Genomic DNA, 27,071 nt, shown 5'->3' on the forward strand with positions numbered 1-27,071 from the left:
CGAACCTGTGTCTCCTGCATTGGCAGGCAGATTCTTAACCACTGCGCCACCAGGGAAGCCCCACTTTTTAAATTATAGTTTGAAGTCTTTGAAAACTTATTTATTAATTTTAAATTATCCATTTAAATGAAAATGATTAACTTCTTATAGCCACAGTTAAAGAGTTTTTCCCCTAATTAACTGATCTGTGAATGACTGTTTCTTTCTTACTCTTTAAGGTGAAAGCTGCTTTTGGTATCTCAAAACTCTATATATTTTCTCTTATTCTTCTTATTCCAAAGAAATGTTGTTCCCCTCCCTCCTTATCCCCCCAAACATCACAGAAACAGGAAGCATTTAAAAATGACCGTCTGTATTAGACTCCTACCTCCAGACATTTTTAGGGTTGTTTTGTTTTTAATTTCCTTCATGTTATCTTTAGTCCAGTTATAAGAAAAGTTCCACAGGATAAAACTTTCTTTTTGAGGGTTTATTGAGAGGGACTATAGAAGATTGATTGTGTCGGATCTATTATATAAAGTCCTACCATCACTGCATTATTAAGGGTTGAAATTCTGCAGTATGAAGTACAACCCAGGAATTCTTTTTTTGTTTCTTTGTTTTTAATATATTCTTTTCCATTATAGTTTAATCACAGGATATTGAGTATAGTTCCCTGTGCTATACAGTAGGACCTTGTTCTTTATCCATTCTAAATGTAATAGTTTGCATCTACCAACCCCAAACTCCCAGTCCGTCCCTCTCTCTCTCCCGCTCCTGCTTGGCAACCACAAGTCTGTTCTCTATGTCTGTGAGTCTGTTTCCTTTTTATAGATAGGTTCATTTGTGCCATATTTTAGGTTCCACATATAAGTGATATCATATGGTATTTGTCTGTCTCTTTCTGACTTACTTCACTTAGTATGATATTCTCCAGTTGCATCCATGTTGCTGCAAATAGCATTATTTCATTCTTTTTTATGGCTGAGTAGTATTCCATTGTATATATATGTACCACATCTTCTTTATCCATTAATCTGTTGATGGACACCTAGGTTGTTTCCATGTTTTGGCTATTGTGAAGAGTGCTGTTATGAACATAGGGGTACATGCATTTTTTTTTAACATCTTTACTGCAGTATAATTGCTTTACAATGTGTTAGTTTCTCCTGTATAACAAAGGGAATCAGCTGTATGCATATGTATATCTCCATATCTCCTCCCCCTTGTGTCTCCCTCCCACCCTCCTTATCCCACCCCTCTAGGTGCTCACAAAGCACCAAGCTGATCTCCCTGTGCTATGTGGCTGCTTCCCACTAGCTATCTGTTTTACATTTGGTAGTGTATATATGTCCATGCTATTTTCTCACTTCATCCCAGCTTACCCTTCCCCCTCCCCGTGTCCTGAAGTCCATTCTCTATGTCTGCATCTTTATTCCTGTCCTGCCCCTAGGTTCATTAGAACCATTTTTTTTTTAGATTCCATATATATGTGTTAGCATATGGTATTTGTTTTTCTGACTTACTTCACTCTGTATGACAGACTCTAGGTCCATTGACCTCACTACAAATAACTCAATTTCATTTCTTTTTATGGCTGAGTAATATTCCATTGTATATATGTGCCACATCTTATCCATTCATCTGTTGATGGACACTTAGGTTGCTTCTATGTCCTGGCTATTGTAAATAGTGCTGCAGTGAACATTGTGGTACATGACTCTTTTTGAACTATGGTTTTTCTAAGGGTATATGCCCAGTAGTGAGATTGCTAAGTCATATGGTAGTGCTGTTTTTAGTTTTTTAAGGAACCTCCATACTGTTCTATAGTGGCTGTATCAATTCACATTCCCACCAACAGTGCAAGAGGGTTCCCTTTTCTCCACACCCTCTCCAGAATTTACTGTTTGTACGTTTTTAGATGATGGCCATTCTGACCAGTGTGAGGTGATACCGCATTGTAGTTTTGATTTGCATTTCTCTGATGACTAGTGATGTTGAGCATCTTTTCATGTGTTTTTTGGCAATCTGTATATCTTGTTTGGAGAAATGTCTATTTAGGTCTTCTGCCCATTTTTGGATTGGGTTCTTTGTTTTTTTGATACTGAGCTGCATGTGCTGCTTGTATATTTTGGATATTAATCCTTTGTCAGTTGCTTTGTTTGCAGATATTTTCTCCCATTATGAGGGTTGTCTTTTCGTCTTATTTATGGTTTCCTTTGCTGTGCAAAAGCTTTGAAGTTTCATTAGGTCCCATTTGCTTATTTTTGTTTTTATTCCCATCTATCTAGGAGGTGGGTCAAAAAGGAACTTGCTGTGATTTATGTCATAGAGTCTTCTGCCTATATTTTCCCCTAAGAGTTTGATAGTGTCTGGCCTTACATTTAGGTCTTTAATCCATTTTGAGTTTATTTTTGTGTATGGTGTTAGGAAGTGTTCTAATTTCATTCTCTTACATGTAGCTGTCCATTTTTCCCAGCACCACTTATTGAAGAGGCTGTCTTTTCTCCATTGTATAATCTTGCCTCCTTTACCAAAGATAAGGTGACCATATGTACATGGGTTTATCTCTGGGCTTTCTATCCTGTTCCATTGATCTATATCTCTGTTTTTGTGCCAGTACCATACTGTCTTGATTAGTGTAGCTTTGTAGTGTAGTCTGAAGTCCAGGAGCCTGATTCTGATTCCTCCAGCTCCGTTTTTCTTTCTCGCTCTTGCTTTGGCTATTTGGGGTCTTTTGTGTTTCCATACAAATTGTAAAATTGTTTGTTCTAGTTCTGTGAAAAATGCCATTGGTAGTTTGATATGAACTGCATTGAATCTTTAGATTGCTTTTGGGTAGTATAGTCATTTTCACAATGTTGATTCTTCCAATCCAAGAACATAGTATATCTCTCCATCTGTTTGTATCGTCTTTAATTTCTTTCATCAGTGTCTTATAGTTTTCTGCATACAGGTCTTTTGTCTCCTTAGGTAGGTTTATTCCTGGGTATTTAATTCTTTTTGTTGCAGTGGTAAATGGGAGTGTTTCTTTAATATCTCTTTCAGATTTTTCATCCTTAGTGTATAGAAATACAAGAGATTTCTGTGCACTAATTTTGTATCCTGCTACTCTACCATATTGATTGATTAGCTCTAGTAGTTTTCTGGTAGCATCTTTAGGATTATCTCTGTATAGTATCATGTCATCTGCAAACAGTGACAGCTTTACTTCTTCTTTTCCAATTTGGATTCCTTTTATTTCTTTTTCTTCTCTGATTGCTGTGGCTAAAACTTCCAAAACTATGTTGAATAATAGTGGTGAGAATGGACAACCTTGTCTTGTTCCTGATCTTAGAGGAAATGGTTTCGGTTTTTCACCACTGAGATGATGTTGCCTGTGGGTTTGTCATATATGGCCTTTATTATGTTGAGGAAAGTTCCCTCTATGCCTACTTTCTGGAGAGTTTTTATCATAAATGGGTGTTGAATTTTGTCAAAAGCTTTTTCTGCGTCTATTGAGATGATCATATGGTTGTGATCCTTCCATTTGTTAATATGGTGTATCATATTGATTGATTTGCATATATTGAAGAATACTTGCATTCCTGGGATAAACCCGACTTGATCATGGTATATGATCCTTTTAATGTGCTGTTGGATTTTGTTTGCTAGTATTTTGTTGAGGATTTTTGCATCTATGTTCATCAGAGATATTGATCTCTAGTTTTCTTTTTTTTGTGACATCTTTGTTTGGAAGTGTTCCTCCCTCTGCTATATTTTGGAAGAGTTTGAGAAGGATAGGTGTTAGCTCTTCTCTAAATGTTTGATAGAATTTTCCTGTGAAGCCATCTGGTCCTGGGCTTTTGTTTGTTGGAAGATTTTTAATCACAGTCTCAATTTCATTTTTAATCACAGTCTCAATGCTTGTGATTGGTCTGTTTATATTTTCTATTTCTTCCTGGTTCAGTCTTGGAAGGTTGTGCTTTTCTAAGAATTTGTCCATTTTTTTCCAGGTTTTCCATTTTATTGGCATATCATTGCTTGTAGTAATCTCTCGTGATCCTTTGTATTTCTGCAGTGTCAGTTGTTACTTCTCCTTTTTCATTTCTAATTCTATTGATTTGAGTCTTCTCCCTTTTTTTCTTGATGAGTCTGGGTAATGGTTTATCAGTTTTGTTTCTCTTCTCAAAGATCCAGCTTTTAGATTTATTGATCTTTGCTATCTTTTCCTTCATTTCTTTTTCATTGATTTCTGGTCTGATCTTTATGTTTTCTTTCCTTCTGCTAACTTTGGGGTATTTTTGTTCTTCTTCCTCTAATTGTTTAGGTGTAAGGTTAGGTTGTTTTTTTGAGATGTTGCTTATTTTTTGAGGTAGGATTGTATTGCTATAAACTTCCCTCTTAGAACTGCTTTTGCTGCATCCCGTAGGTTTTGGGTCGTCGTGTTTTCATTGTCATTTGTTTCTGGGTACTTTTTGATTTCCTCTTTGATTTTGTCAGTGTTCTCTTGGTTATTTAGTAGCGTATTGTTTAGCCTCCATGTGTTTGTATTTTTTACAGTTTTTTTCCTGTAATTGATATCTAGTCTCATAGCGTTGTGGTCAGAAAAGATACTTGGTACAAATTCAGTTTTCTTAAATTTACCAAGGCTTCATTTGTGACCCAGGATATGATCTATACTGGAGGATATTCCATGAGCACTTGAGGAGAACGTGTATTCTGTTGTTTTTGGATGGAATGTCCTATAAATATCAATTAAGTCCATCTTGTTGAATGTGTCATTTAAAGCTTTTGTTTCCTTATTTATTTTCATTTTGGATGATCTGTCCGTTGGTGAAAGTGGGGTGTTAAAGTCCGCTGCTGTGATTGTGTTACTGTCGATCTCCCCTTTCATGACTGTTAGCATTTGCCTTATGTATTGAGGTGCTCCTATGTTGGGTACATAAATCTTTACAATTGTTATATTTTCTTCTTGGGTTGATCCCTAGATCATTATGCAGTCTCCTTCTTTGTCTCTTTTAATAGTCTTTATTTTAAAGTCTATTCTGTCTGATATAAGAATTGCTACTCCAACTTTCTTTTGATTTCCATTTGCATGGAATATCTTTTTCCATCCCCTCACTTTCAGTCTGTATGTGTCCCTAGGTCTGAAATGGGGCTCTTTTAGACAGCATATGTACGGGTCTTTTTTTTGTATCCATTCAGCCAGTCTGTGTCTTTTGGTTGGAGCATTTAATCCACTTACATTTAAGGTAATTATTGATATGTATGTTCCTATTACCATTTTCTTAATTGTTTTGGGTTTGTTATTGTAGGTCTTTTCCTTCTGTTGTGTTTCCTGCCTAGAGAAGTTCCTTTAGCATTTGTTGTAGAACTGGTTTGGTGGTGCTGAATTCTCTTAAATTTTGCTTATCTGTAAAGGTTTTAATTTCTCCATCGAATCTGAATGAGATCCTTGCTGGGTAGAGTAATCTTGATTGTAGGTTCTTCCCTTTCATCACTTTAAATATGTCCTACCACTCCCTTGTGGCTTGCAGAGTTTCTGCTGAAAAGTCAGCTGTTAACCTGATGGGGATTCCCTTGTATGTTATGTATTGCTTTTTCCTTGTTGCTTCTAATATTTTTTCTTTGTATTTAATTTTTGATAGTTTGATTAATATGTGTCTTGGCGTGTTTCTCTTTGGGTTTATCCTTTATGGTACTGTCTGTGCTTCCTGGACTTGATTGTCTATATCCTTTCCCATGTTAGGGAAGTTTTCGACTATAATCTCTTCAAATATTTTCTCAGACCCTTTCTTTTTCCTTCTTCTTCTGGGACCCATATAATTCGAATGTTGGTGCATTTAATGTTGTCCCAGAGGTCTCTAAGACTGTCCTCAATTCTTTTCGTTCTTTTTTCTTTATCCTGCTTCTTGACAGTTATTTCCAACATTTTATCTTCCAGCTCACTTATCCGTTCTTCTGCCTCAGTTATTCTGTTATTGATTCCTTCTAGAGTATTTTTAATTTCAGTAATTGTGTTGTTCATCTCTGTTTGTTTGCTCTTTAGTTCTTCTAGATCCTTGTTAAATGTTTCTTGTATTTTCTCCATTGTGTTTCCAAAATTTTGGATCATCTTTACTGTCGTTACTCTGAATTCTTTTTCAGGTAGGTTGCCTATTTCGTCTTCATTTAATTGGTCTTGTAGGTTTTTACCTTGCTCCTTTGTTTGTAACGTATTTTTTATAATTTCCTTTTTTTTTTTTTTTTTTGATGGGTGGTGCTGTATTTCTGTCTTACTGGCTGTTTAGCCTGAGACATCCAGCACTGGAGTCTGCAGGCAGTTGGATAGAGCTGGGTCTTGGTGCTGAGATGAGGCCCTCTGGGAGGCCTCACTCTGAATGATATTCCCTGGGGTCCTAAGTTCTCTGTTAGTCCAGCAGTTTGGACTTGGAGTTCCCACCACAGGAGCTCGTTGCCCAACCTCCGGCCTGGGAACCAAGATTCCGCAAACTTTGTGGTGCGGTAAAAAAAAGAAAACAGAAAAAAAAAACAAAACTGTACAGTATCAAAGAAAATAAAATTAGAAAGATAAAAAATGTATTAGGAAAAATAAAACTATAATTGAACCAACTGCAACAATGTAAAATAAAACCACACCAGAAAAAAGAAAACAGAAAAGGGGAAGGGGGAACAAGCCAAAAGGAGAGATCACTAGCAAAGTATAAAGAATAAAATAAAATTAGAAAAATAAAAGATTTATTAGGGAACATAATAATATAAAAGAATCAACAACAGTGAATCAACAAGGTAAAACAGAACCCCAATCTAAAAGAGGAAAAAGGAAAAAAAAAAAAAAAGCCTTGGCCAGTGGTGGCAGAGTTTAGGTGGGGTGGGACTTAGGCAGGGGTGGGGTTTAGGGTGGGGCGGAACCTAGGCAGGTGGGGGGGGGGTGTCGTTTGAGTGTGGGGTGGAGCCTAGGCGGGGTGACTTTCAAGCATGGGGTGGGGCCTCTGCTTAGGACCTGAATGATCAAGGAAGGGGAGAGGCAGTATGTCCAAAGGAGGGTTTCCGGAGTGTGGAGTTCCAGAGTTTGGAGGTCGGGCCCTGAGTGAGGGTGTGTGGGTGGGGTTTAGGCCCAGCGCGTTGGAGGGGTCTCCGAGTGCAGAGGTAGGGCCCTGGGTGGGGGTGTAGGGGCGGGGCTTGGGTTCTGTGGAGCAGGAGAGAGGCTTTAAGGGCAGAGTATTAGGCCTCGGAGCCCAACAGGCTCCCCGGTGCCTAAGTGGACAGGAAAAGCACTGGCCGTGTTCCCTTCTGTTCTTTCGCACCCCTCTCCCAACCGTCTCCCCAGGGTCTTCCCCCATTGCTGCTGGACTCCTAACTTTGGGTAGGTCCCACTGGGTATAGGAACTCCTCCCCTCCCCCAGCTACCCCTCAGGGGTGCCAGTCCCATAGGTCTGGCCTTTACTTTTGCTCCCCCTTCCCTGCCTCCCATTCCCTCAGGACCCTTGTGGCTGGAGGGGTCCTAGGTGGGCAGAGGATCAGGCCCGGTATCTCTTACTGGGGGCCCAAGGGGGCAGGGGAAACCTGGCTACACTCCCTTTTGATCCTCTGCCCTCCCAGTGGTTCCCCAATTTCCCCTTTGGATGTGGGATCCCTTCCCCTCCCCCAGCCACCCCTCAGGGGCGCCAGACCCGTCCCACCTCCACTTCTCCCCCTTCACTCCCCCCACACCCAACATCCTACCCGGTCGCTGGGGGTTCCTCCTGTCCCCTTAGTTGACCATGGTTCCCCACTGGTGCCTGGTAGGTACCCTAGGTGTAAGGAGATGTAAATTCCAAATCCTCCTAGTACGCCATCTTGACTCCACCCCCGCATGTATGTTTTTGAATCATATTTTGTCCAGGTATATTTCCAGGAGTGGCATTGCTGGATCATATGGTAATTCTATTTTTAGTTTTCTGAGAACCTCCATACTGTTTTCCATAGTGGCTGTATCAATTTACATTCCCACCAGCAGTGTAGGAGAGTTTCCTTTTCTCCACACCCTCTGCAGCATTTGTTATTTGTAGACTTTTTAATGATGGCCATTCTGACTGGTGTGAGGTGGTACCTCGTTGTAGGTTTGATTTTCATTTCTCTATTAGTGATGTTGAGCATCTTTTCATGTGCCTGCTGGCCATCTGTATGTCTTCTTTGGAGACATGTCTATTAAGGTCTTCTGCCCATTTTTCAGTTGGGTTGTTTGGGTTTTTTTGTTGTTGATTTGTATGAGCTGTTTGTATATTTTTGAGATTAAGTCCTTGTCTGTCTCATCATTTACAAATATTTTCTCCCATTCTGTAGGTTGTCTTTTCTTTTTGGTTATGGTTTCCTTTGCTGTGCAAAAGCTTGTTAAGTTTGATTCAGTCCCATTTGTTTAGTTTTGTTTTTATTTCTATTGCCTTGGGAGACTGATCTAAGAAAACATTGGTATAATTTATGTCAGAGATGTTTTGCCTATGCTCTCCTCTAGGAGTTTTATGGTGTCATGTCTTATGTTTTAAGTCTTTAAGGCATTTTGACTTTATTTTTGTGCATGGTATGAGGGTGTGTTCTAACTTCATTGATTTACATGCAGCTCTCCAACTTTCCCAGCACAATTTGCTGAAGAGACTGTCTTTTTCCCATTTTATATTCTTGCCTCTTTTGTCGAAGATTAATTGACCATAGGTGTGTGGGTTTACTTCTGCAACCCAGGAATTCATTAACCTCAGTTTAAAATCTTATCTGCTCAGTCTTTGTTCTTATAATTCCTAGACAGAAAACAAAATGATACATTGGTTGCTGACTACATGCTCAATTAATTGTGAAAGCATGTATATATAAAATTTTATAGAATGTATAGAAGTTAAAATAGGACAAACACACATTATAATTGTATGACGTTTGTATTGAATAGTACACTTGGGTTTAGGGCTTATATTTAATTAGGAACAAGCCAGAAGGTGACAGGAGCATCTTCATCACTGAAATGAAATTCAGAAAGGCTTTTTTGGTGCAGATTTCTATAAGCAGCTAAAAGAGCAAAGGCCACTGACTAGCTTTTAAAGAAACCAAATACTAGGAACAACTCTTTTGCAGAGGTTTCATGATTGTACATTTCTCCCTCATTATGTTACCTTCAAAACAGGTTTTGGCTTACTTGAGCATCATCTTTTTTTTTAAAATAAGTTTATTTTATTTTGGCTGTTTTGGGTCTTTGTTGCTGCGCGGGCTTTCTCTAGTGGCGGCAAGCGGGGGCTACTCTTCATTGCGGTGCGAGGGCTTCTCATTGCGGTGGCTTCTCTCGTTGCAGAGCACCAGCTCTAGGCACTTGGGCTTCAGTAGTTGTGGCACACGGGCTCAGTAGTCGTGGTGCACAGGCTTAGTTGCTCCACGGCATGTGGGATCTTCCTGGACCAGGGCTTGAACCTGTGTCCCCTGCATTCGCAGGAGATTCTCAACCCCTGTGCCACCAGGGAAGCCCTACTTGAGCATCATCTTATCAGCACTAGCATTATTACAAGTCTGTTTGCACTAAAGATTCTGTCTTTTGGTCCCTCTTCTGATGTTTGCTTTACTATATATAGCAAATTTTATTTATACATAGAGTTATGTATAGTTACATACAGTTACATAGTATGACTTTTTTCTTTGAACCCTGAAGCTGAGCTTAGATGCTGGCTAACTCTCAGAGTTACAGTTTGATCAGCATGATCTGGTATCCACATAACCAAGCCTTCCATTTCTGCCATGGGATTTGCCTTCAAACAGTTGATTGTAGCTGCTTTCTCTGACCAATCATTTTTAAGGAATGACTCTGATAACAGTTAACATACCTATCTGAACTTATCCTTCCAAATGAGTATTGTTTTTAAAGTAATTCCCTTAGGATATATTATGATAAATTATGAATAAGTGACATGAATGTACCTGTGAGAATCTGATATTAGAACTTGCACCAAGAGTGGGATTTTCTGTATTCTAGAGTTTATTAGATCTTCTCCTATTGCATATTACTAACAAATTTAATAAAGAGAACAGTTAAGATTTCATATTTATAATATTGCTATGTAAAAACCCCAAAATTAAGATGCAACATTTTAAATAAGTTTAATCCCCAAAACAATAATTTGGTAATGAATGGTTACATGAAGTAAATTTTAATAATTAATAAGCAGTATACTTTTAACTGCTTAGGGTGACAGTTACCTAAATTTAACTGAAGTATCTCTTCACATAGGCATTAACAGATCAACAACAGTTTGGTAAAGCTGATGAAATGTATGATAAATGTATTAATTTGGAACCAGACAATGCCACAACATACGTTCATAAAGGGTATGTATTTTTGTGGGTCTGTTTGTTCCAGTAAGAAACTAAATTTCTTGCATAGTAGTAAGATAGATTTCTTTTGGTCGCTGAGAAAGGGGACTGTGGTAGATAGTGTCAGTGTTAACTGAAAAATTTCTTAGTGCTGTGCATGCTTCACTGTTACTTTTTCTTTTACTTATGTTTCATTATTATACAATAATTAGTAAATATGCTATTTTCACCCTAGCTTAAGTATTTCAGTTCTGAACATCCTGTCAGATGTTAACTTGTATCAAAATAGGAAACATGTAAGATAAGTTTTTCCTGTCCTAGTATACTTGAATTGTCATTTTAAAACTTCACTTAAATTTATACAGAGTAAAACATTAAGCTGTGCAAAATAAGTTAATAATAGAGCCTAGACCATTGGACACTCTTTTCATAATAAGGAATTTAGACTACAAAACCATTATAAATTGAGGGCAAAAAACCAATTTGATGCTGATTCTGTACTGTTTTAGAGTTTGTTTTTCCTTGTAAATTAAATTATAAATTCATTGAGAGCCAGTTGATACTGGGCCATGGTCACATCTGACTGCTGTTTTGCATTTGCAGTTTACTTCAGCTTCAGTGGAAGCAAGATCTGGATAGAGGTTTGGAGCTTATCAGCAAGGCTATTGAAATTGACAATAAATGTGATTTTGCATATGAAACCATGGGAACTATTGAAGTACAAAGGTAACTTCTAGAGTCTGTCCTTAGGAAAGTTAGGGCATCTCCATATTTATCTTTTCATTCTTCTCATTATAGACAGGTTATTGTCAATAATCATAAAATTTTTAAGTCTTAACACGTTGTGCCTTTTGAGGCAATATTCCCTTGAAACTATACAACTTTGATTTGCCTTGTTTAATTATTTTTCCTGTTTAAAAGTCACACTTAAAAGTTGTTTAAGTCAGGCATATACATTAGAAAGGGAAACTTGATCTTTCTCCAATACCTGTTGTGTTTTTTCCTCCTTTCACCTGTATTATTTCTCTTAGAGGGAAAACATCTGCAGTGTACTTAGGCAGTGCAGTGTAGCATAAGGATTGGCAGCCACGTTGCCCGGAGACTTAGATCCTGCTACAGCCAAGTGGCTAGGCAAATTGCACCATCACCTCTGAGCCCCCCGAGTTTTCTTTAAAATCAGGGAGTTGGATAAGAACTTTTGCAATTCTTTCATGTAACTTCTTGTTTTCTGTAAATGTTTATCCAGAGTTGCACTTGAGATCCACCATTAATAGGTGATAACTCTTTATGCCATAGAATTTAGTGTAATGTACCATCTTGATACTGGCATTGCTGTCCATTTGAGTATCTACTCTAGGCCAGGTACTGAACTCTAGGAGCTTTCCAAATATTATTTCAATTGATTTTTACCCCAGTCTTTATAAAGGTTGAGGTTATATGATCCTCCATTTAATTGAAGAGTGTAGAAACTGATGCCCAGACTGGTTAAAATAACAAGGTTACATGGTAAGCACGTAGAAAGAGGACATGAGCCCATATTTCACTGATGCCGAAAGTAACAGATCTTGCCACCATTGCTTGTCAGGAATTAGTAGGAGTTGTCTTAATAACCTGTCATGCAGTCACTTCTGGGGTCCTCTGTCTTTCTGCTCCAGAGTAGGCAGAATATATATAGGCTGATGAAAATTTTTGTGATTCTTTTTATCCATCTATACTGACAGTTGCATATAAATATTAAATTATTTCTTAATTGCCAGTTTGTTAATGTGTATAAAATATTCTCATACTAGAATATGATGGGGTAATAGTTCTTAATCTTTTGAGCAAAGCTGTGGATTTTTCCTAAAATAATGCACATACAAAAACTCTTTGCAGATAAGTTGTTCCTAGAGCCTGGGTTAAGGACCCCTGATTTATGGGGTTTGATGAATTTTGTTTGTGTGTTAATTGTACTTTAAGAAATCCATTCTGAATCCTGCTTTACAAATAGATAAGTGAATGTGAATGAATGAAATTGCTGATTATCCTAGGATTTAGCAAATCTGCTGTCTACCTAATATCTGAACATGAACTCTCAAAGCTATTTTCTTTTTAATTAAATCTATTATGTACTGTATCAATATATGTAGTAGGAGATTGAGTACAGTCTCCCCAGAGGTACATTGTACTTCTTAGATTCTAACTGGCATATATATAGTGGGGACTTAATACAGTATTTATTTTAAGATTACATGCATGTATGCATATATACATAGCCAGTACTAGTTACCTTAAAATAGCTCTTGGTTCTTGGCAAGTATATAGAGCCTGATCACAGTTAGACTGTAAGAGATAAATTATATATTTTTTGACCAAGCATATTCATCCATTTATTCAAAAAATGGACACTAGCTACCAAGCATTGTACTAGGTTCTAGGAATTGAAAGGTGTCCCGTAAGGATCTGGTAAGACTGTGGTGTAAACAAATATCAATATATATTCATCTGACTGTGCATAGAATGACAATAGAATCATGGGAACAGTGGGGAGGGAGCGGCCAATTCCTCTAGCGTGGGAAGGGGAGAGTATTTTACTGAGGATATTGTATTTGAACTGGGCCTTAGAAAGGTGAGGATTTGGCTAGAATCAGGCAGAGAAGCAGTAAATAATCTGAGCATTATGAGCATGAGTGAACTCAGGGAGACCTGTGTGTATGGAGTAGTGTTGGGTAAGGGATATGCTGGTAGGGCTCACACAGATCTGTGAAGGTAAGGCCCCTGAATACCTGTAATGTTCTCTGAGGCTATGTCACTGCTTTCTAAAGGAGCCTCATGGTGGAGTAGAAACAAGCAGAATTTAGGAACCAGATATGATTATGATTTTAAATAAGTCATTTAGTTTCTCTAGTCTCACTGTTCTTATCTGTAAACAAAGACCACAAACAAAGACCACAAGTAGCATAATATAAACATATAGTATTTGTAATAGTAGCTAACATTCATTGAGTGTTTTCTATATGCTAGGCATTATTTTGTTATAAAGAAGCATTTTATTAGAGTCATAGTTGAAACTTAAAGGTCAGGCTCCATGTAGCTTCACTTATAAACTTCATTGCATTCTGTGAAGTGCTTGTTGAATCTGAAACATTTAAAATTGTTGTTGTTTTAGAGGAAACATGGAGAAAGCCATTGACATGTTCAACAAAGCTATTAACCTGGCCAAATCAGAAATGGAGATGGCTCATCTATACTCACTCTGTGATGCTGCCCATGCCCAGACAGAAGTTGCAAAGAAATATGGATTAAAACCACCGACATTATAAAATACGGGGGAAGGAAAATGACCCTCTTTTTAGGAGTTTACCCCCTCTTCAACTGAACCCTAAAGACACTGTCGTGAACTACGTTGAATGGTGGAGCTTAGTATTTCTGTCTGTGCTGTTGTCATTTGTTACATCTGTTTCATTTTTAGGTGTTGTGGGAGTGCCTGTTGAAGAGAGTTTGCAGTGTTGCAGCTTTTATGCCCTGTGCAACAAAAGCTTAGAACCTGTTAAAGGGATATTAAAATGAAGTTGCAAAGAGTACAAATGATAATTGGCCATGCAAATAAAAATTTTGATTTGTTGATCTGACTTTTTTTTTTGAGGGGGGTGGAAGGGTGACTGTGTTCTGGATGATCTTGTCTTTGTGTGTGCGTGCGTGTGTGTGTGTATAATATATGAGTATTTTGCAGTTTTACAGCATGTTGGTTTTTAAATTAACATAGTAAGTGCTGTAAAATAAGATTCTTTTAGATTTGATTAATCCCTTTTAGTTAACTTTTTTTTGAAGGAAACAGCTTAAGTGGGGATTTTGTTTTTACGACAGCAAAATTGAGACCCTTTTAACCACTGTCAGCATGCACAATGCCTCTGATTCTGCAGAACGTTAGATGCAGTGGCGACGCTTAAACCTTTGACCCCCTTCAACTATAATGGATAATGTACATCGTTCTTAAAGTCTACAGCAGCTGGTTTTCATAGAGTAAATTATGCAGAAGCAAGATATTCTAATTGATATATGTGCTAGAAGACTGAGAATTAATGGGAGAGCAGACCAGGCAAGAGGTAAGATGAAATGAAAATGTATTTATAATTGCCCATGGCTATTTTCTACAATAGGTATTACTATTTAACAGTGTACTTTTTAAAGAAAATGCAGGTTGGTTGTGTATGTAAAGACAAAGTAAGTGTGATAGTTAATTAGCTTAAAATTTCTAGTGAAGAAAATGTGGCCTACCAGTTCAAAAAGGATGAAAGTCGGGCTTCCCTGGTGGCGCAGTGGTTGAGAGTCCGCCTGCCGATGCAGGAGACGCGGGTTCGTGCCCCTGTCTGGGAAGATCCCACGTGCCGCGGAGCGGCTGGGCCTGTGAGCCATGGCCGCTGAGCCTGCGCTTCCGGAGCCTGCGCTTCCGGAGCCTGCGCTCCGCAACGGGAGAGGCCCCAACAGTGAGAGGCCCGTGTACCACAAAAAAAAAAAAAAAGAAAAAGGAAAAAAAAAGGATGAAAGTCTTAGATCCAGAAGCATAGTATTTCCTGAAGTGACAAGTTTAATGCTTCTTAACTATGGCTACATGTACTTAAGGGATTTTGAGCCAGTATTTTCAAAGATGCTGAGGACACGTGGAGTGCATTTTAGTTTTGAACTAACCTTGGTCTCTAAGGCCTGGCTGACTGACCGTGTCCACACTACACTAAGGTTTCTGACAGCAGATTTTTGTTTGTTTTGTTCATTTTAACTTTACCTCACCCTCTTACTTAGAAATCACTTTGTGTTTTTTCCAATTGTTACTTTTATAGATCATCCTTTTGCTTATATGCTGGATTTTTCTGGTGGGGGTGGAGAGGTGTTCTTAAAGAGTCTCTTGTTTTGAGATATTCAGGGTGGGGAGAGGTTTACTTAAGTCTGAGTATAATAAAAAGAGCAAGCCTTCAGTTGTACTTTTCTGGAAATGGAATCTAATTAGAGTTTACATTGTTGGGAGTAAATGAGCATTTTACCCCTCTTTAAAAGGGTGCTTTATCCTATTGAAACCAAAAGGTTTTGTCAAAATGCTGTCTTTTTAGAAGCTACTAGAAATGACTCCCTTCCAAAGTCAGAGTCTGGAAAATATTGAAGGGGCAATAATTGGTGGGGGGCAGTTAACATAATTTAGGATGGTTTGGATAATGGAATGTTTGAAAGCTCTGCATTTTAGTTTTTAAATTATGCACCTACTATAAGCCCCGAATACAGAAATGTTCTGTATCTCTGAATAACCTCTGACTTTAAAAAGAAGTTTTTATTTGCATGGCTGTATTTACATTAACACTGATATTTTCTTCTCTCTTCTCACTTCCTATCCCTTGGGGTTCAGTAGAAAACACACCAAGGAAACTGAAGCATGTACCATTCAATACTAACATTCCACATCCTCATGGACTATTGCCTGTTCTGAAAAATATTTGAAACTGCACTGAAAGCTGCATCTGTCTGTGTCTTTTCTATTGTAAATGATCTCATGTGTAAATTCACCAAATAAATATTACATTCAAGCTTTTCAATCTATTCTTTAAATAGAAAGATAGGTATTCATTTACCATAGTATTGGGTAAATTCATTATCATTCTCTTTGTGGGCTCAAACTAACTTTGAAAAAAGGGACATACTGGACACGTTAGTATCTGAAGCACAGTAAGTTTTCGGTATTAAAGATGGAGTTTCCCCATCCTTCCTCCTGGTGAAGCAAAGCTCTAAGAACTGCTAGTAGAGCCATTTACTTTATTCCTACCTATACCTTACCCATACTTGCACAACAGCCTAGAAGGTTACTAATCAGACCTGAGGCCTGTGACTAAGTTTATACTCAAAACTGGTTTCACCAGTGAGTTTTGATCAGTTTTCAACCACTTGGAGCCTTTAAGAGAGGATACCTGAAAATATCTACCACCGTTGAGTATTTGTGGTACGAATAGGGAATAGATCTCAAAGCAATAGTAAGCAGCTTTGGCTTTAAAACACAATTCAGATAGAACTTTCTGCCCTGTGGAGACTTAAATGGTAGTTTAAATAGTCCTTTTTCCCAGGAGAGCTCAACTAATTGTCATCTTCTTAAGGCTGTTTATAAACAGGAAGACTATATAATTTACCCAAGAAATTTTTGAGCATAAAGTAATAATTACTCAAGACTGTCCTGGGTAAGTTGGGTTGTATGGTCTTTGTATTTATAAAGAAATAATATGGGAGTGGTGATGGGAGGGGTAATAATTAATCAAGCCTACCTTTAGTTCTCTGCAAAACTGATTGGCAAACAAAGTGACAAGAATTTTAACTTGATCTATTTATAAGCCTTAACACACTGCAATAGAATGAATAATGGTCCTCCAAAAGATATCCAAATCTTGATCCCTGGAACCTGTGAATGTTACCTATTTATGTGGCAAAAATGGACTTTGCAGGTGTTATTCAGTTAAGAATCTTGAGATGGGGAAAATATCCTGGGTTACCTAGGTAGACCCCAAATATAATTACAAATGTCCTTGTAAAAGGGAGATTTCAGGAGAAGAGAAGACAGTGCGACAACAGGCAGAGATCAGAGTGATGTGGCCACAAGCCAAGGAATGCTGGCAGCCACCAGAAGCTGGAAAGGCAAGAAATGGATTCTGCCCTAGAGCAGAGCTCGGCCCTGCTGACACCTTGATTTCGGCCCAGTGAAACTGACTTCGGACTTCTGGCCTTCAGAACTATGAGAGTGAGTTCCTGTTGTTTTAGCCACTAAATACGTGGCGGTTTGTTACAACAGCCACAGGAAGCTAATACTCCTTCGGTTATTGTATACAACACAGCTTACAGTTTAAAGGAATTATTTTGAGTATCGCGGAGTTCAGCATGACTTCACATGCACTTAAGTTTTGGCCAAAGGTGTTTTAGGCCCAGAGTGGAGGTTTAGTCAAGAGCTGGAGCATTTGTGATGTAAAATACATATGAGCGTGGTATAATCACCAGGCCAAAAGCCTGCTCTTCGTGAGGTAAAAATGTTGAGATGCCTCTGCTGATACCTAGAAGAAACATCAGAAGTAAGATGCTCTTTCCAGGTGTTTTGAAACTCTTAAAATTAGGCAGTATGAAAACTACAGTCTGGTTTATTTCAAGCAGACGGTGCATAAATTCTGTTGGGGGTTGAGAGCTAATATTAGACTCTTCTAGATGGCCTACATGCTAGAAGGGATTAAAGAGCCTGCTGATCACTGGGACAGGAATGGTGCTAACCAAAGGAGCGGAGGAAGTTCAAGGTGGGAGGAGGCTGCGGGCCAACATGACAGCTACCGTTAGAGCCCAGAGACACGTGGTTCAATTTCTCCAGCATTTTTTCTAGCACTGGAATATACCATGACTCTGCAAGTGCTGTCCTAGAGGCCATGAGAGGGTTTGGCAGACAGGGCTTCTAGAGCAAATAGAGGGGAGGAAGACCATGACTGAAACAGACTCCTGGACACCATTTTGGGGGCTGGAAAGTTTAAAGCAAGGGGGGGACCAGATAGAGCAGGTGGGATTCTCTGCACAGATGACCCATAGTCTAAATTTCAGTGAACTGCTATATTAAGCAAATTTTACCCAATTTTATTTCTCAGAATATCTACAAGAACACTGAAGGGTCTAAGATTTTACCCTTCTTCAAACAACAGTTTCATGAAGGCTAGCAGAAGATGTGAGATCCTGGGTCAGAGACAATGGATTTAATTACTTAGAGCACGGTAAGCAACATGAGCTTCATGTTTGCTTTGCACCCCACATCCCATGGAGGTAACCTGGAGTAATCTAGGTGGAGGCTGCACATGGAGTGGGTTTCTATCACAGCTGAGGAACTCTGAGTTTAGGAAACCCAAATCTTAATGAGCTGGCCACACGCAAACCTGCCTAACTTTTTCATCAGAGGGAAACATTTTTATTGTACTGGTTAGTAAAGAGACCATCTGTCTTCTAAAGCTGTTCACTTTATACAAACATCTTTGAAATACCAGTCTGGAATAAAAGCTCTCAGTGCCTCTATTTGCAAGACATGCAGAAACTAGAGAGACCTATGGAGAATGGACTACCCATCTCTACATGTTCTTAGCTCTTACTAATTCATCTCAAGCTTAATCTTTCATGAGTTTAGAAGATTACAGTGTCTATTTTGGACCACAGCATAGTGCAGAGAAAAGTCTTATTGGTCTGAGGATCAGTTGACCTTTGTTCTAACTAACACAGCTTTCCACTGGCTGTGTGATCTTAAGTAAATGAAGTTCCCATTCAGCTCTAAATTACATGAAGCTATACCATGTCCTAGATCTCCCCAGATTAGAATCCCTTAGGGTAAGGGAACCATTCCAGAATATACAGAAGTTATTTAAACAGAAAACTGGCACATGTACAAGTACAAACTGTAGGAATGAATTCACTGCAACTCAGCATTTACTGAGCACATATTCATTGGGTGGCTCAAGGAGCTCCAAAACTAGGATGAGTTTCAGTGCCATGAAGTTATATACACTGTGGTATGGAAATACATGACCGTAATAAATTCTGCTAGGCCTTGAGTAATAATTAGGATTTAGGTAAGGAGCTTTCTAGAAGATGGGGACATCACAAAACAACACACACAAAAACTAAGTTAAGGGACATTATGAGTCTGAGCTGAAAATAAGCCATCCAAGTTAGATTCCAGCAAGATGAAGCTGTTTTCTTTAAACTGGTTAGGAGACACCAATAGTGGAACTACCTGTGTGAGGATTATCAGCATATACTTAAGACCATGCATGTAGATGAGATTACATGAGGACAAAAAGGACTAAAAACTGGGAAACATCAACATCTAAGGGACAAAGTTGGCAATGAAAAAGTGGTCAGAGAGATAGTAAGACCTAAGACCAAGGTCACATTGATGGTCTTGCATTTCAAGAGGCCAAATGGACAGGTCTGCAAATAGATCATTAGTAGTCTTTGCCAGAGAAGTGTAACTAGAATGATGAGGGGAGAATCTGTCTAAAAGGGTCCGTAAAGTAACTGAAAAACAAGAATTAACTGGTGAGTAGAAATGACTCCTTTAAGAAACTGGGTGAAAAGAAAAGTTTTTTACAGGATGGCATGGTTTTTGTTTTGAGGGAGAAACTTTCAGAATGATCCTACAGACACAATAGTAGTTAGAATAGTTGCACACAAAGAAATACATTTATAGGGTTTAAAACATTTCAAGAAAAGCTAGGATCACAAACTGCACCTTTACCACCATGCTCCATTCTTCCAGATTCTTATTCATTTGGTGAATTATGAACCAGCTACCAAGTAATCATTGAACAAGAGGTAATGTCCTTGTATGTATGTGTTTTTAGTAATTTGTAGATCTGGGGCTTAATTTTTTACTTCCTTATTTTAACAAGACCGTTTTTTTTTCCTAAAGTGAAGTCTCTTCAACAGCTATATTTTTAATTACCCTCCAGTCTTCACTCAAGAAGAAACAGACCTGAATGAAGATAATAATTTGACAAGAAACTCTTGACACAAAGGTGTTCATAAGGCATAAAGGAGAAAAGCCCATATTAAGCCTGCCACCCTGGCAATATGTTTGGTGAGTGCAGACATCACAGAACACATCATCTTTTCCCTTTCCATCACCTGGCTTTATCAAACCCATTCACCACCAAAACCTATACAGCAGTGCTTAAGGAGCAGCATAAAAGACTTAAAACTAGTGCCAGTGGAGCAGAACATTTGCCCAGAAACCTAAACTTTTAAGAAACAGTAGCTGATAATGTTCTAAATTTGATGAGAACTTAAACCCAAGGATGCAACACTCTCACAGAACCCCAAGCATAAGACACATGAAGAAAACTACACTAAAGCACCTCCTATAATCAAATTTTGTAAAATCAGTGATGAGAAAAATCTTAAGAGCAGAAAGAGAAAAAAAGACATTACAAGAGGAACAACAGGTACAAATGACAGTACACTTCACCTCTGAGAAAGTAAGCCAGAAGACATTAGAGCAAAATACTTTAATTATTCAAAGGGAAAAAAAAAAGGTGAGCCTAGAATTTTATAATCAATAAAAATATATTTTTTAAAATGAAAGCAAAATAAAACTTTTTTTCAGACATACAAAAGCTGAAAGAATTAATCACCAGCAGATCTACAGTACCAGAAATGTAAAAGGATGTCCCTCAAGCAGAAGGAAAATGGATCTACTCTAATGAAGAGTACTGGAGATGATAATGTGTTGGTAAACATAAAAGACACCTACCTACTTTTAAAATCTCTTTAGAAGATTACTGGCTGTTTAAAACAAAATCAGCAATGTGTTGTGGGGTTTATATATATGTTGAAGTACAAAATATGACAATAAAAAAGGAGTGAAATTAAGTACACTGCTGTAAGATCCATACATATCAAGTGTTATACAACTTGAAGGTAGACTGACATGTTAAGGATGCATACTACAAACCCTAAAGGAACAATTAAAATAACACCACAAAGAATCATCATTTATAATCCAACAGAGGAGACAAAGTGAATCAAAGAATGATATTCAGTTAATCCAAGAAGAAGAAGACAAGGAAAAAGGGAACAAAGAATAAGATAAATACAAAATTTTAAAATGGTAGATTTAAATGCAACCATATCAATAATCACATTAAACATAAATGGTCAAAAAACCCTAATTAAAAGGCAGAGATTACCAAACGATAAAAAAATGTATGATCCACCTGTATGGTGCCTAAAAGAAACCCACTTTAAATATGAAGACACAGTAAGTTAAAATTAAAAGAACTGATGGAAAAAGATGTATTGTGATAATACTAATCAAAAGAAAGTTGGACTGGCATTATTACTATCAGACAGAGTCCCTTTAGAGCAAAAATAATAGATAAAGTGTTATTTCATAATGAAAAAAGGGCCAGTTCATCAAGATGACACAGCAGCCCTAAATATGCACTAATAAGAGAGCTTCAACATACCTGAAGCAAAAAATGAGAGAACTGTAATGAGAAACAGACAAATCCATAATTATACTCAGATATCAACACCCCTCTAATAACTGATAGAAAAATTAGAAAATGACTACAGATATAGAACACTTAAAAACACTATCACCCAATATGACTTAATTGATATTTACAGAACACTCCACCCATAACAGCAGAATACACATTCTTTTCAACTGCACATAGAACATTTACTAAGAGCATATTCTGGGCCATAAAATATCTCATTAAACAAATTTAAAAGTATTCAAATTATACAGGTGTGTTATCTGGCCACAATGGAATCAAATTATAAATAACAGAAAGATTTGGAAAATCCCCAAATATTCTGAAATTAACATAAATAATAACCCTTGGATAAAGACGATGTTAAAAGGAAAATAAGACAATATTTTAAACTACGTGAAAATGAAAATACATCAAAGACTGGGGATGCAGCTAAAGCAATACTTAGAGGGAAATTTATAGCATTAAACAACTTTATAAGAAAGGAGGAAAGGTCTTCAATGACCCTAAGCACCCAGTTTAAGAAACTAGAAAAATAAGAGCAAATGAAACCCAAAGTAAACAGAAGAAAGAAAATAAGAGCAGAAATAAGCAAAATCAAATCTGAAAAACAGATAAGTCAATGGGACCAAAAGCTGGTTCTATTGAAAGATCAACAAAATTGATAAATGACCAGAATAATCAAAATTAAGAGACAAGATACAAATTACCACATAGTTCTCAGTCCACTGAAGAGAAAGAAATACATCCTAAGTCATTCTGAGGCCAGCAGACCCTGATTCCTAAACTAGACACAGGTATTACAAGGAAAGAAAATTCTTAAAATGTAAGCAAATCAAACCTAGCAATTTATTTATTTTTTTAAACAAAGCAGAGGGTTTGGGTTTTTTTTAAAAATTTATTTATTTTGGCTGCGTTGGGTCTTCGTTGCTGCTCTAGTTGCAGCGAGCAGGGGCCACTCCTCGTTGCAGTGCACAGGCTTCTCATTCAGGTGGCTTCCCCTGTTGCGGAGCATGGGCTCTAGGCACACGGGCTTCAGTAGTTGTGGCACGTGGGCTTCAGAGTGCAGGCTCAGTAGCTGTAGCGCACAGGCCCAGTTGCTCCGTGGCATGTGGTATCTTCCCAGATCAGGGCTTGAACCCGTGTCCCCTGCATCGGCAGGCGGATTCTTTACCACTGTGCCACCAGGGAAGCCCAAGCAATATATTTTAAAAGAAACTTAATATATTATGGTCAAGTAAAATTTATCCCAGGAATGTAAGTTTGGTTTATCATTCCAAAATCAGTATAATTCACAATATATAAACATAGACTAAAGAAGAAAAAAGATAAGTTTGTCTCAATAAGACAGAAAAGACATCTGGAAAAGAAATCCAACATCCTTTCCAGATAAAAACTCTCAGCACACTAGGAATAGAAGGGAATTTCCCCAACCTCATTGAAGGCATCTTTGAAAGACTTAAGTGCTTTCTTGTAAGATCAGGACCAACACAAATATGTTCACTCACTAGTCTATTCAGAACTGTACTGGAGGTTCTAGCCAGTGCCATAGGCCAGAATAAATAAATAAGTTAATAAAAGAACCAGATTGGAAAGGAAGAAGCTTATTTTGTAAACTGTATTTGCAGACATGATCATCTATGTGAAAAATCATACGGAATACACATATAAAAAGCTGCTAGAGTGAATTTAGCAAGGTTTCAGGATAAAAGACCATATACAGAAATAAATTATACACTAGCAATGAAAAACTAGAAATGTTTCCAAAACAATACTGCAGCATCAAAACAATTGCAGTCTTCAGGGATAAAATGGACAAAAGTTTTGCATTACCTTTATACTGGAACTAACAAACGCTGCTGAGAGAAATTAAGGAAGGCCTAAATAATTGAGATATCTCATGTTCCTGAGTCAGTGATTCAGTATGGATAAGACTTCAACTTTCCACCAAACTGTTCTATAGATTCAATGCAATCCCAGTGAAAACCCTGACAGGCTTTTTTTCTGGGGAAATTTACAACCTGATTCTGAAGTTTGTATGGAAATACAAAGGACTTAGTTTAAACCATTTTGAAAAATAAGTTGGAGGACTAATACTATCTGACTTAAAGACTTACTATAAATTTACAGGGCTTTCCTGGTGGCACAGTTGTTGAGAGTCCCCCTGCCAGTGCAGGGTACACAGGTTTGGGCCCTGGTCCGGGAAGATCCCACATACTGTGGAGCAACTGGGCCCGCGAGCCACAACTACTGGGGCCCATGTGCCTGGAGCCAGTGCTCTGCAGCGGGAGGGGCCGCCACAGTGAGAAGCCCATGCACCACAACTAGAGAAAGGCCCACGCGCAGCAGCGAAGACCCAGCGCAGCCCAAAATAAATAAAATAAATTTTTAAAGAAGAGCCAAACCATTTAAAAAAAAAAAATAAAGTTACAGTAATCAACATAGTAAGTTACTGGTGTAAAGATAAATAGATTAATGAAAAAGAAGAGACGAGTCCAGAAATAGATCAAGATACATATGGCCAATTCATTTTAATAAAGATGCCAAGGCAATTCAGTGGAATGACTGGATAGCTATAAGCCAAAAAAAAAAAAAAAACTTGACTCTTACCTCACACCATATACAAACAATTACCAATTCAAAATGGGTCATACCCTGAACAGCCAAAGCAATCTTGAGAAAGAAAAATGGAGCTGGAGGACTCAGGCTCTCTGACCTCAGGCTATTCTACAAAGCTACAGTAATCAAAACAGTATATTACTGGCACAGAAACAGAAATACACAGATCAATGGAACAGGAGAGAAAGCCCAGAAATAAACCCATGCACCTGTGGTCAATTATTCCATGACAAAGTAGGCAAGAATATACAATGGAGAAAAGACAGTCTTCAATAAGTGGTGCTGGGAAAACTGGAAAGCCACATGTAAAAGAATGAAATTAGAACATTCTCCAACACTATAAACAAAAATAAACTCAAAATGGGTTAAAGGCCTAAATGTAAGACCAGATACTATAAAACTCTTAGAGGAAAATGTAGGCAGAACACTCTTTGACATAAGTCATAGCAATATTTTTTTGAATCTACCACCTAGAGTAATGAAAATAAAAACAAAAATAAATGGGACCTAATTAAACTTAAAACCTTTTGCACAGCAAAGGAAACCATAAACAAAACGAAAAGACAACTCACAGAATGGGAGAAAATATTTGCAAACAATGCAACCAACAAGGGATTAATCTGCAAAGTATATAAAGACCTCATATAACTCAATATCAAAAAACATACAGGGGCTTCCCTGGTGGCGCAGTGGTTGAGAGTCCGCCTGCTGATGCAGAGGACACGGGTTCGTGCCCCGGTCTGGGAAGATCCCACATGCCGTGGAGCGGCTAGGCCCGTGAGCCATGGCCGCTAAGCCTGCACGTCTGGAGCCTGTGCTCCACAATGGGAGAGGCCACAACAGTGAGAGGCCTGCGTACTGGAAAAACAAACAAACAAAAAACATACTAAAACCAAACAACTCAATTAAAACATGAGAAGACCTGAATAGACGTTTTTCCAAAGACATACAGATGGCCAAAAACCACATGAAAAGATGCTCAACACTGCTAATTATTAGGGAAATGCAAATCAAAACTACAATGAGTTGTCACCTCACGTGGGTCAGAATGGCCATCATCAAAAAGTTTGTAAGAGTAGCACTGACATATATACACTACCAAATGTAAAATCGATAGCTAGTGGGAAGCGGCTGTATAGCACAGGGAGATCAGCTCGGTGCTTTGTGACCACCTAGAGGGGTGGGATAGGGAGGGTGGGAGGGTGGGAGGGTGGGAGGGAGGCTCAAGAGGGAGGGGATATGGGGATATATGTATACATATAGCTGATTCACTTTGTTATACAGCAGAAACTAACAACATTGTAAATCAATTATATTCCAATAAAGATGTTAAAAAACCTTAATAAAATAATAATAGTTTTAAAAAAGTTTATAAATAATAAATGCTGGAGAGGGTGTGGAGAAAAGGGAACCCTCCTACACTGTTGGTGGGAATGTAAATTGGTACAGCCACTATGAGAACAGTATGGAGGTTCCTTAAAAAACTAAAAATAGAGCTACCATAATGATCGAGCAATCACAATCCTTAGGCATATATCTGGAAGAAACCATACTCTGAAAAGATACGTACCCCAATGTTCACTGCAGCACTACTTAGAACAGCCAAGACATGGAAGCAACCTAAACGTTTATGGACAGATGAATGGATAAAGATGTAGTAAATATACACAATGCAATATTAGCCATAAAAAAGAATGAAGTAATTAATGGCATTTGCAGCAACGTAGATGGACCTAGAGATTATCATACTAAGTTAAGTCAGCCAAAGACAAATATCATATGATATCACTTATATGTGGAATCTAAAAAACATGATACAAATGAACTTACAAAACAGAAACAGACTCACAGAAGACAAACTTATGGTTACCAAAAGGGAAAGGTGGTGGGGGGGGGATAAATTAGGAAGTTGGGATTAACATATACACACTGCCATATATAAAAGACAATCAACAAGGACCTACTATTTAGCACAAGGAACTCTACTCAATACTCTGTAATCTACGTGGGAAAAGAATCTGAAAAAGAATAGTTATATGTATGTATATGTATAACTGAATCACTTTGCTGTATAACCAAATCACTTCGCTGTATACCTGAAACTAACACAACATTGTAAATCAACTATACTCCAATATAAAATAAAAATTAAAAAATAAAATAAAATGGGTCATAGACCTAAATTCATGACAAACTGTATTTAAAAAAAGCAATTAATTGGCCTTCATGAAAATTTAAAACTTTTACTTTTTAAATAATACGTTTAAGAAAATGAAGACTGGGCTTCCCTGGTGGCGCAGTGGTTGAGAGTCCGCCTGCCGATGCAGGGTTCGTGCCCCGGTCCGGGAAGATCCCACATGCCGTGGAGCGGCTGGGCCCGTGAGCCATGGCCGCTGAGCCTGCGCGTCCGGAGCCTGGGCTCCACAACGGGAGACGCCACAACAGTGAGAGGCCCGCGTACCGGAAAAAAAAAAATAGAAAATGAAGACTTTTTTCCCTCAAACTTAGAGAATATATTTGTAAAAATTAAAACCTAACAAAGAACTTTTATCTAGAATATATAAAGACCGCTTACTAATCAATAAGAGGATAAATAACCCCATAAAAATAGGGGAAAAAGATACGCAAAGACACTTCACCAAAGAGGATATACAGACAGCAAAGGAGCACGTGAAAAGATGCTTCAGCAACCTTAGTCATTAGGAAAATACAAATTAAAGCTATAATGAGGGCTTCCCTGGTGGCGCAGTGGTTGAGAGTCCACCTGCCGATGCAGGGGACACGGGTTCGTGTCCCAGTCTGGGAAGATCCTACATGCCGCAGAGCGGCTGGGCCCATGAGCCATGGCCGCTGAGCCTGCACGTCCGGAGCCTGTGCTCCGCAACGGGAGAGGCCACAACAGTGAGAGGCCCACGTTCCGCCAAAAAAAATAAAAGAAAAAGCTATAATGAAATAACATTACATGCATATTAAAATCGTTAAAATTTTAAAAGCTTATCATACCAAGTGCTGATGAGGATGTGGAGCACCTAGGACTCTGACAGACTGCTAAGTAAAATGGCACTGGCAGTGAAATACATGCAAGACTCCCCCATTCCACTCCTGGACATTACTCAAGAGAAATGAACAACATGTACAAAA

The 27,071-nt window shown here is 38.2% G+C and overlaps 1 protein-coding gene across 2 annotated transcripts in view; it reads left to right on the plus strand.

Annotated features, from left to right (window-relative positions):
- Nucleotides 1-13,891, plus strand: part of TOMM70 (translocase of outer mitochondrial membrane 70) — a 45,165-nt gene extending 31,274 nt beyond the window's left edge. For both annotated transcript variants that reach the window (XM_004272606.1, XM_033433314.2), the window contains exons 10-12: nt 10,205-10,302; nt 10,891-11,013; nt 13,436-13,891. In XM_004272606.1, coding sequence (XP_004272654.1) covers nt 10,205-10,302; nt 10,891-11,013; nt 13,436-13,589 — 375 coding nt within the window. In that variant the 3' untranslated portion in view covers nt 13,590-13,891. The remainder of the gene's footprint in view (nt 1-10,204; nt 10,303-10,890; nt 11,014-13,435) is intronic.
- Nucleotides 13,892-27,071: the final 13,180 nt, after the last annotated feature.

Source organism: Orcinus orca, chromosome 5, assembly GCF_937001465.1.
Source record: "Orcinus orca chromosome 5, mOrcOrc1.1, whole genome shotgun sequence".
Classification (NCBI taxonomy): Eukaryota; Metazoa; Chordata; class Mammalia; order Artiodactyla; family Delphinidae; genus Orcinus; species Orcinus orca.